At 46.7% G+C, this 10,814-nt stretch overlaps 1 protein-coding gene across 3 annotated transcripts in view; it reads right to left on the reverse strand.

The window, feature by feature from the left end:
• The window catches only part of hic1 (hypermethylated in cancer 1), a 13,492-nt gene extending 2,888 nt beyond the window's left edge, over positions 1 to 10,604 (reverse strand). Inside the window, exons 1-2 of one of the 3 annotated variants that reach the window (XM_076975831.1) lie at positions 10,145 to 10,604; positions 1 to 2,415 (exon numbers count right to left, since the gene is read on the reverse strand). The exon at positions 1 to 2,415 is cut by the window's left edge and continues 2,888 nt beyond it. In XM_076975831.1, the coding sequence (XP_076831946.1) occupies positions 221 to 2,398 (2,178 nt within the window). In that variant the 5' untranslated portion in view covers positions 2,399 to 2,415; positions 10,145 to 10,604 and the 3' untranslated portion in view covers positions 1 to 220. Of the gene's footprint in view, positions 2,416 to 7,351; positions 7,816 to 9,372; positions 9,601 to 10,144 lie in introns of those variants that run through there. The other 2 variants (XM_076975830.1, XM_076975829.1) reach the window with 2 other exon arrangements.
• Between the last annotated feature and the right edge of the window lie 210 nt (positions 10,605 to 10,814).

Here is a 10,814-nt window from a genome sequence, read left to right on the forward strand (position 1 = left end):
CAGCAACAACAACAAAAAAAATGTATTTACTGCAAAATGTGCAGAGAAAGGCACTTGTTGGAAGACAGCGCAGTCTGTGTGCATTTCCTCGGCTGACAAGTCTCTGGCCTCCTGTGTGAGGCGCAGGGCCAAACGAAGTTGAGCTGGGAGTGGAAATACTGTGGGCGTGATACAGTGGCACGTCACGGCTGGGCTGGTGGCATCTGACAGGCGGGAGCCTCTAGCTGGGGGAGTAGCGGTCGATGGTGCGAGTGTCGGCGTGGATCTGCTGGGGCGTGGCCGGCATGGGCAGGACGTCCATCTTGTCGTGCGTGAGGCCCAGGTGCTCGGCGGCCAGCTTGGAGAGGGGGTAAAGGTTCTCCATGGCCTTGGCGTCGGCCAACAGGTGCTGGGAGGCCTGCGCCAGCAGCTCGGACGCCTTCTCCTGCTTCAGGCCCAGGTGCTCGGCCGCGTACTTGCTCAGAGGGTAGATGCCCTCGGGGAAGTCCATCTTCAGCTTGCCGTCGGCCACCAGCCCGCCGGCCCCGCCGCTGTGCATCTTCATATGGCTGATGAGGTTGCGCTGCTGGGCGAACTTCCCGCCGCAGACCTGGCACTCGTAGGGCTTCTCGCCGGAGTGGATGCGCATGTGTTCGGTGAGACGGTACTGCCGTGTGAAACGCATACCGCAGGCGTCGCAGGCGAAGGGCTTCAGGCCCAGGTGGCTACGCATGTGTCGGGTCATGGTGCCGCGCTGCGTGAACTTCTTGCCGCAGATGCTGCACGGGTACGGGCGGGTCAGCCAGTGGGTTTTCTCGTGCTGCCGCAGGGTGGCCGGGTCCTTGTAGGTTTTGTCGCAGGACGAGCAGCGGTAGGGGCGGATCATCTCGCCGATGCCCATCGCGTGCAGGTTCTGGCCCGCTTTGCTCTCCAGGAAGGGGCTGTGGAGGCCGCCGGCGTTGGTCAGGCCGGTGGGTCCGTTGCTGGCGCCGACGGGTTTGCCCGTGCTGCTGATGCTGTCCACCTCCGCCCTGTTGTCCAGGTCCTCCTCGGCGTGGGTCTCCACGTGGGCGTTGAGCTGCTCTGAGCTGGGGAAGCCCTTGTCGCAGGGGATGCACACGTACAGGTTATCCCCGAAGCTCTCGGGTTCGTAGGGCATGTGGTATCGTCCGCGGGGACCCGGGGGCGACGGCCGGCCCTCGCTGCTGACCGTCTCCTCGCTGCCCGTCCCGTTCTCGTCCTCGCCGTCGCAGGCCACCCCGCGGCCGTAGCCGCCCTCGCTCAGGCTCATCTTCTCCTCACCGTTCTTGTGGTGGTTCATGTGCTGGTGGTGGGTCTCCTTGTCCTGCTCCCCCATAACCCCACTCTCCTCCTCCTCGTCCTCCTCGTCTTCGTCGTCCACGCCGTAAGGGAGCGGCTCGTTCTTCACCCAGCGGTAGATGCTGGAACGGTCCCTGCCGCGCTCCCCCGCCTCCTCGGGGGGCTCCGGGCTGGGCGGGCAGGGGTACGGCTCCTGGCCCTGGGAGGAGGAGCGCTGCAGGTGAGGGAGGTGGGGGGCGAGCGGCTGGCCCAGGAGGGGAAAGGAGTGCGGCGTGAGGGATCCCGCGCCTGCCACGGCCTCCATCTTCCCGGGCCCTTCGCTGGGACTGAGCAGGGGACTCGCACGGCGGCTCAGGTCCCCCTCGGGCTCATCGTCGGTGGGGTGACTCAAGTGCGGGTGGCCGGGGTGCTGCTGAGAATGGGAACCGGGGCTCTTCTTGGACAGGTCCAGGCCAAATATGGGCGAGCAGGTTCTGTCGTTGGTCATGCGCAGGCCCGACTGCGGGGGCAGGCCCGGCTGTGGGGGCAGGGCCACCTGCGCTGGAGGGTAAATGGGGTGGGCGCCTTGATCCTCCAGTGTTGGGCCACGCAGTGCGTGGCCGCTCATCACTCCACCGGGGAAACAAGACTGGATTACTGGAGTGGACACCCGCAGACGGGGACCCATCCCACTGGGACTTATTTTACTGGGTATAAACCTCGGCATGGGGTGATACTTCCCAATCCTCTTCAGCTTTTTCTTACACAGAGCCACCAGGTCCAACAGCTGCAGATAGCTGGCGGCTGCAAGCACTGCCCCGATGTTGGGCTCTGTGGGACAGGTAGGGTCGCCCTCGCTCAAACGTCCCGTGTAAATATAGTCGAGGATGACTCGGAAGACACCCGGACTCACCATCTCATGGTCCAGGTTGATGAGGTTGTCGTGGACCACAAGGGATTTAAGGTAAAGGCTGCTGGCGGCGAGGATGTTCTTGTGAGCGCGGAACAGGGCATTCTGCACCACTATGATGACGTCACACAGGAATCCTTTGGTGCGCTGAGTGTTCAGTTGCAGGAGAAGGTGCCTAGCATGGCTGGGGACCTCCATGGTATCCAGCATCGTCTTCAGACCACCACCTGGAACATCACGGAGATACAGGCACACGTTACGCAACGGCCTGAGGTCTGCAGGTAGGCTTAACTGAACACATCACAATAAAGAATACAGAAGTAGTAATGTCACAGATCCCCCAGGGAAGCTATCGAAACTAGAGTTCAGGAGGTCATGGGCGTCCCAGTCTGTCTTCTTGAGTAGATGTTGCTTTAAGCATTACTCAGGAGAGATCAGGACAGAAGCACCTAAGCCAGGCTCCCATGTGTCTGCCAGGCGGAGTATGAAGACATGAGGGACATGTAACAGGTCTGGACCTGCTAGTCACTTTTGTCCAACATCAGCAGAATTGGACAATTGAACTTCAAAAGTTTTCGGATTTGTGTTTGATGACATGGTATTTTTAAAGTCATCTAGAAATAAAGATGAAACAGAAAATGGCAATATAAATGTGTTTTCACATTGCTGTCTTCCTGATAAAGAATACCAGAGGTGGCGTGTGGAGTTTTAAACAAAAGTCAGCGTGAAGCTTTTGTGTGATGAACAGCAGGTATAAACCAGTGTGGACAAAAATGTGTCCAATAAAAGATAGAAACACTCATCTCGCTTACAGTTCGGTCAAATAAGGAACTACAGACACACACTGTAAATCGTATCAAAATGACAGGGCTCAGGAGTGAGATGTACAGGCTAATCTTTTATAAGGGTTCAATTTAAATGCAAATTCTTGTACAGGATGTTCAACAACAATTCTGCAGTTTTTTTTTTTTTTTGCCCTGTGTTTGATGTACTAATCCCTTTTACATAAACATAACAAACTCAACCAGGATGTATTGTTCACTGCAACATACAAATGCTCTGTCTGTGAGATGAAATAGATTGGTCAGCTCCCTGGGGCTTGAGTTTGCTGGTGGGAAGAACTACATAACAAGAAGCTAAATAAATAAGAGCATCACAGCCATCCCGACATCAGTTCTTCCCATCTGTTTATTTCTTTGTATATAACCTTCTTAGAAGAATAAGGAAGTCTGTATATAGTTCATCCTTCAGCATTTTATTACATGTGTGTCATCCAGTTTGCAGAAATTTCAACCATTTCATAAATAAGTAAACAAAATGCACTGACGGCATACAATATTTTCCAACACTAACCAGTTCACACACTGTTTCATCAGTCTAGGATATGTGGCAATAAAACAAAATTATTTATTGTTTTTCCACTCCATAAAGCAAATCGATGCAGTTCGTTCAAACGCACCACAAATTCAGCTAAGGAAAACGCAGTGGTCTGTAGTAGTCATACAGCCATATAAAAAGCGAGGTTTGGGTAACGGTTGGGTCTCGCCCTTATAGAGGGTGTTGCACACTGAACATACAGGCGAGCACCTGCACGCGCACGCGCACGCGCACGCGCGTATACCTGTCTCGTGCTCCCGGCACGGAACACAGAAAACACGTGCGAAGTTGAGCAACTTCATATAACGCATAAAGTCGCGTAGCGGTAATGACCGTAATGAACTGCCTTGCCTCTAATTTTAAATTAGGGAATATTCAGTCAGGTGTCACGGATAAAGTTGCATCCCAACCCCACAAAAATATAAACCTCCTTTCGTGAGCGCACCTGTACCAATGTGCGCGTTTGCCCTTGTCGCACTAGGCTACAGTGACGTCTCAGATCTTTAGGGAGTTGCGGATAAACATTTTATTAGTTATGAACTTGCTAATTTGATTATGTTTTTTTATTATTTAGACCTTTATGTTAGAAGGTACCACGTTACTTAAAAAATACAATTAGACATGGCTCAGTGCGAGCTATGGCTCTGTAGTACCTAAGCACAACTGGTAACGGAAATAACACTTATTCGCCAATTCTCCGTCTCAGACAATAATTAGGCTGCATTGACAAAGAAGCGATATTACAACTCGCGGTGCGCAACACATATTCTCTCCTGCCCTCGGTGAAAAACGCGTATCGGTAAAACAAGTGTTTTCTGTTCTTATGCCCTGATGCCCGCAACTCCACTCATTCGCAGGTGTATTTTAACGTGAAGGGGCAATTTTTTGCGTTTTTGAACGCAACCACTTGGGAAAACCATGAGAAGCAACTACGAATGGCTGGAATGTCATCACTTTTCGTTTAACTGTCCTCCACGAATATTTCTGTGTGTGGAAGAGATTGTGCACACTGCTGGTGAACAGACCAAAGTAACTGTGCTCATGTCGCCTGTTTCTGAGAGTGAGGACATTCAAAATAACACCAGAACAACCAGCCACCGGTAATATCGCATTTTACTTTTACATTGTCGTTTGATGCAAAATACATCCGCTCTTTTTCTGTATCAGGCGCTCAAACCGTGAATTCAAAAAGGAAGTGGTAGCACAAGTTAATCATGTTTTAAAACCTTTGTTTGAACACTACGCGTAAACAGTCACATCCTCTCATGCACGTCGTGCCCGTCTCACAAACGGTGATTAGATATATCTGTCTTTTCTGAAGCTTACTAGAATAAAATACTAATCATCGCATGTTTGCCTTATTCATTAGTGTCTAGTAGACCGTATAATTTGTCCAAAAACAAAGTAAAATAAATACATAAATAACTTACCAAAAATCTCATTTCAATAACAGATCTCTCACTATATGTTGGATTTAAGAAATCCATCAGTTTAATAAACGTACAATTGTGAACACAAAGTCTGTGTCTGTGATCTAGACTCCTTAGATGTATTTAAAATGTCAATACCCACATCAGTATGGTTTGGATGTGATTGAACGTTTGCTATATTTGGTATGGTGCATAGTCTTGCTTTAAGACTGCCCATGGGCCATATTTGAGACGGTTTGGTATTCATTAGCCCTGTGTTGTGTCTGCGTTGTCACTGCTTTAGGGGTAAGGCAGGGTTTAACGGGAGGGGGTCTGCTCTTCACACTACACCCCATGACTTCCCCTGTCCCGCCCTCGGTCTGTCATCTTTTCACCACAATCCTCCCTTTCACATGATCCCTCACTTTACCGGATTATACAGGCGGGACTTTACGCAACAACATATTTACTTAGAAAAAAAATGTTTTCAGAATTTCGCATTCAACCTCTGAAACTTTTCAACTTTTATATTAAGATGGTAAAATTGGGAAGTTGGACATGCAAGTTTAAAAAAATAACGTGATACAAGCACCACGTGAGGGTTCGTTAGTTTTCTAACGCGTAACCATTTTCTGGGCCTAAACAGTAACCAACAGATATTTAGTGTGGCGTGATCCCAAACGTGCCATGAAAAGTTATCTTTACTGCTCTCTCACGCAAATTACAGTAGTGCTAAACTAATTATTCGTTTCTCAGGCTAAAGTAGCCAAGGCAGCGATGCCGTAATTTATGAGCGAGTGCCACCGCTCCTCGTATCGTGTCCTCAAACGCGGTCTGACACACTGCACGTCCACACAAGGCCCCTCAGGACACTCTTTATGAATGCAGTCTAAAACTGTATCTAAGGACGAAGGCCTGTTATATCCTAAAACTCTTGGTCTCACATGCAGGAGCGTCGAATCTAGTGATTCTTTTCACGCGACTGATGAACTGATTTAAAGGTGCAAAAACACTGCTGCACTTTCAGTCGAACCGGTTCATGCATGCAACCAGTGTTATACGGTGTGTCCTTAAATTATACGGATTTTGCCTTTGCACATCCGATTCTAATAGATTCTAAAACTAGGCTGCAACTCTTTTTTTTCTCTCATCCCTGGACAGCCGATTCATTCATAAATCCTGCTGGCAAGACGGCCTTTAACGATCCCGTTAACAGTTTTTTTTACTGTCAACGACGAGATACCAATTTTAAGTGGACGAATCCGTTCTAATTTCCTCGAAATCAAAACATTTTAGAAATGCGTGTATTCTAGTTCCCAAAAGCACCCCGAAGTGCTCCTCAATGTCGCGAGCTCCTGGGCCATCGTGTCATTCTCTGCTGTGTGCAGTTCCATGTCTGTTCCGATTATCTTACGTTTTTACTTCTACTGTTACACCAAGAAAAATCTACCTACAATAAGCATAGTCTTTAATTTATGTGTTTTAAATATATGTCATATTTCTCATGATTTCATCCTCACCATCAGTTTCGATGTTTCTAAACGACCAAAAGTTTTGGTAATGCAATTATTCTCCCGTCTTACATCGGATTCCCTAAAGGCAGGTCAGAAAGCTACAGTCTATCTTGGATAACAGTCTATCTGAAATAATTCGCAGCTCTACTAAATGATTTTGTTTTGACACAAGAACAACAGTTAGACAGCCACCCTCACAGGTCAGTCCCGTATTTGCATTACCAACGAATGTTAAACATTCAAACAAGCTGAAAGGTTTGCAGCAATTTTACGCATAGTGCTCTGGACAAAGGCTCTCGCGACTGTGTGTGCGCCACTTCGCCAGGCGCGCGTGAAGCGTCGCGCGCAGAAAGTGAAACGCGCGCAAATGAAAGCGCATTCTTCGTTTAAAGTCTGTGTTGTGACCTCGCTATGACGGACAGCTAGTTCTGAAATGAGAGACCACAGCAGGTACGCGACAATACACTAAAGAATAAGGCTGGTGTCTTGGATTTCCTTCATTAACTACCAACTGTCATCTCTAACATGTTTGCTATAGGCTGCAAACCCTGCCATATGCTAGAGTGCCGTAGAAATGTCATTATAACTGTTTAAAATCTTTGGAGCAGCGCATTAATTAATTGTCTAATTTTTACAAAGAATGGCATACGATGTATGACACGTTTGCAATAAACAACAGGCTATTTAAGACATGTCCTATTCTGTTTTGGGCAACAGTTTACATAGAAAAACATATCGTGAAAAAATTTATGTAAAAGTTTAAATTGACAGTAAATATCATCCATAGTTAAACCCGTTAAAGAATAAGTTACAATGTTCAGAACCACATTAAAGTCTATAAAATCACTTTAAAGTAACGTTACCTGGATGCCCGAACTCTTCTGCCATCCGATCTAAGTCTCTCTTAATGATCATCTCAGCAGTCTTTTGGACTCATTTCTGACGCTTCAACTTTGAACTGCCAGCCTCCAAAAACCATGCCAGTTTTCCGTGCACGACTGCCAACTCTTTATTATTAATTGCTATGAATTTCTAGTCGCTCACCCTCCCTCCCCTCGCGCGCTTTCTCTCCGTCTCTGTCTGTCTGTCTCTCTCTCTCTCTCACTCTCTCTCCCTCTCTCTCTCTCTCTCTCTCAGGATTGCCTACTCGCTCCCCACCTCTCACTCGTCTTATAAAAATACGTGCCTACTCCAGCATCAGTCTCCTTCGACTCTTTTTTTTAAACTTTGGTAATTTCCTTGGCTATTTTTGTATGGAAGCAATAACGCGAATAGAAATGATCATGTCAACCTCTTCGCGGCGTAAGTGCTTTAGCGCCCCGCGTGATGTCAGTCTATAATAAAACTAAAAAGGTAAAGCCGAGGGCAGGAACTTACAGTGACCCCAACTTGAACTTTACAACACGTCGATGCTTCTCTTAAAGAGACAGGCGTTTATTGTATAGCACACCGTTTATGCTTTATTGAAAAAGACAGCAGGAAAAAACATCGAGAATCAACGCTAAACTAATGGAGCACATTGTCACTACGAAAAAAGATGATAAGAAACACATTATGTAAGTTTTGGATAGCAAGCTAATTAGCTAGCAAGTTACACTGCGTATAAATCTTTGCCTTAATAGAACAGAATAGAATAGAATAAAATAGAATAGAAATAGCCTTTATTGTCCCACAGGTGGGAAATTTAGGATTAATCACGCCAGTAAAAATACTACAATTATAATTAACGTTTTAACCTGTAATTAAGAACAAGGGATAAATGTCAGATTTTCTTATAAGAAAACTCTGGGGAAAATATTACGAAATATAGGCTAATATTCATATGTAAGTTAACTTTGCTTGCATTTTCTTTTAGGCAAATATATATCTATAAATATAAATGTATAATTTAAAATATCTGTCAGCATTCATACCTTTCATGCAAGTTGTTTATTTACATGAATCATTGTAGGTTGGAGATTCATATTTCTGAGTCTGAGACTTTCTTTGATCTAATGAACACATCAACGTCCGCGGCAGTCGCGGGGAGTCGGGCCTGACTGCTATAAGTGCATCTAACATGTGCATATATCTCACATACATAGCTATCTAACATACAGCTGCAGAGGGCGGATTTTAAAGGCCTCTCCCAGATACCTTGCTGCGACACTCAGTTGACCAACCACTGGGGCGGTTTATATTAATTGTAAAAAAATTCTAGTTTGCCTGTACAGATTTTGGTGGTGAACGACTTCCAGTCAGTGACATATTCATTGTTGACAAATGTTAAGTTAATACTGATTTTTAAAATCCTAACACACTTGTTAGTGTAATTAACACAGTAAGTAAAAGTTGTTTGACTTTCTCCACGTCTTTCTTTGAATGTCTCTCCATTTGAAAAAAATAACATTATCACTATTTCTTTACTTAGGTCTGCCTATGGCCTACAATCAGAGTACATGCAAGCCATGTAATTATTATTAATTGAAATCCCTTAACCTCGCAATGATTTATGCACTCGAATACTATTGCATTACTTATAAATATATTCGTAGGCTACATGAAGAGTAATTAAACCACCTCTAGAAGGTTGCAAAATATTTTGTGATATCTGACACTTCGTGTGGACGTTTTCCAACATTTCTCATTTATGTTACTATATAAAGGGCTGTTCTAAAGCTAACCTTCATGAATTGTTAAGTAATTAATTATTTAAAAACACCCTAAAGTCCCCTCAGTGGACAAGACAACGACTGTGTTTTCCGAGCCCGCGTTATCCGAAGCGAAAACTATGCCAAAAAAATGCTCTTGATCTCGCGCGACGCGCGCACCTGAATAACGCCGCAGGTAGAGTGCGCGCGCGGGCGTTCAGTCTCACCCGTGCCAAGGTTCCTGCTCTACCCACCTCGGAGTCATGTCTGATGGCCCGGTGGCTGTAGACGTCTTCCTCCGTACGACTGACCCATTCAGATCTCCCCGGCGCGTCCACAATCCTCTCCACAACCCTATCTCGCGTCACCCTTGCCAGCTTGTCGAGTGTTGTTCCTTGTTCTTCACCCCGTCCCCCTCTTTCTCCCTCTCCGCCTCACTCGCTTTTATTCCGCACGTGCTGCAGTTTGTGCAGGACTCTTCTGATTCCGTTTGGACCGGTCAAGTGGAGCGCCACCGAGCCTCTGACCGCGCGTGCAGCGACACCTACCGGCGAACACGTGCGCCTCGAGGAGAGCTTCGCTTTGAGGTCGGAAACGGCAGTAATGCACGAGTTTAGAAGATCATTTTATCGCGGAACTTTGCACCTGTAACTTAACACGTCCCGTTTACCAGAAAACCTTAATTAATAATTTGAAGGCACCTTCATTAAGTACTTCAAGAAAAGCACTCTTCCATCATATTAAAGGTTTCATCATTTGGGTTTCATTAAAATTAAGATTTAAATAAATCATATGACTTGTCTTGAAGGCCTGTTCTGAATACACATTGAACCTACAGTTCACGAGGATAAAGAGCACCAACTTTTTTTAAGCTAACATGTGACACGTTACTAGTCATTTCAGGCACAGTTAGTGAAGCTTTAGACCGGCTTCAGCTCAAGTGATGCGTGTCAGCAAAACGTATTCACGTCGCCCAGGCTTAGCTGCGTCTAGCGGGTCTAAACGTGGTGTGTGAGAATCACTCACCTGGCAGCAGGTTGTCCCCGTCACCACCTCGACCTCTGAATGTCTTCAGCAGCTGATGCACATCTGGTCCAGGGCCCTTGCGAATCACCCACGATCATGATGTTGCTCTTTAATTTAAATGGTCAGACTCACAGGAGTCCTAAGAGAAGGGGAGGTATTGTCTTTCACTTCCAGTTTCCCTTGATAAACTGAAGATAACCCTGGTGACAGAGCTCGGCGAGCCCACCGGCACCTGGCTGTTTTTTTCAGTTCACTTTTAGAGAGTGTGGTACACCATTCATGAGCAGCACATATGACAGGCGCGGTGGTTAAAGATAGCTCACAATAGCGCGAGGAGACATCACAAGGTGGCCCGTCCTGCGCGAGCCCGTCCTGCGTGACCCGTCTCGGGTGACCCGCTCGACCTCCGCTCCTGGACCGAGTGCGAGTCGTGACGGAGGTGCTGTCATGCAGCACAATGGACGTGCAACACCAGGGTGGTTCAGGTTTAGACACACCTCTCACACGGAGGAGATAGTAGTGCATGGATGAACGACTCCCTCGTGAGCAATACCGTTTTCAAACCACGAAACAATGTCATGCAGATAAGTCGTTTTGCAACACTTCAGCGTCGGCAAGTAACAAATTAAATGTTAGAAATAAAAAAATATTAGAACAAACTTTAGAGGCG

This window comes from Brachyhypopomus gauderio, chromosome 16 (assembly GCF_052324685.1).
Source record: "Brachyhypopomus gauderio isolate BG-103 chromosome 16, BGAUD_0.2, whole genome shotgun sequence".
Lineage (NCBI taxonomy): Eukaryota > Metazoa > Chordata > Actinopteri > Gymnotiformes > Hypopomidae > Brachyhypopomus > Brachyhypopomus gauderio.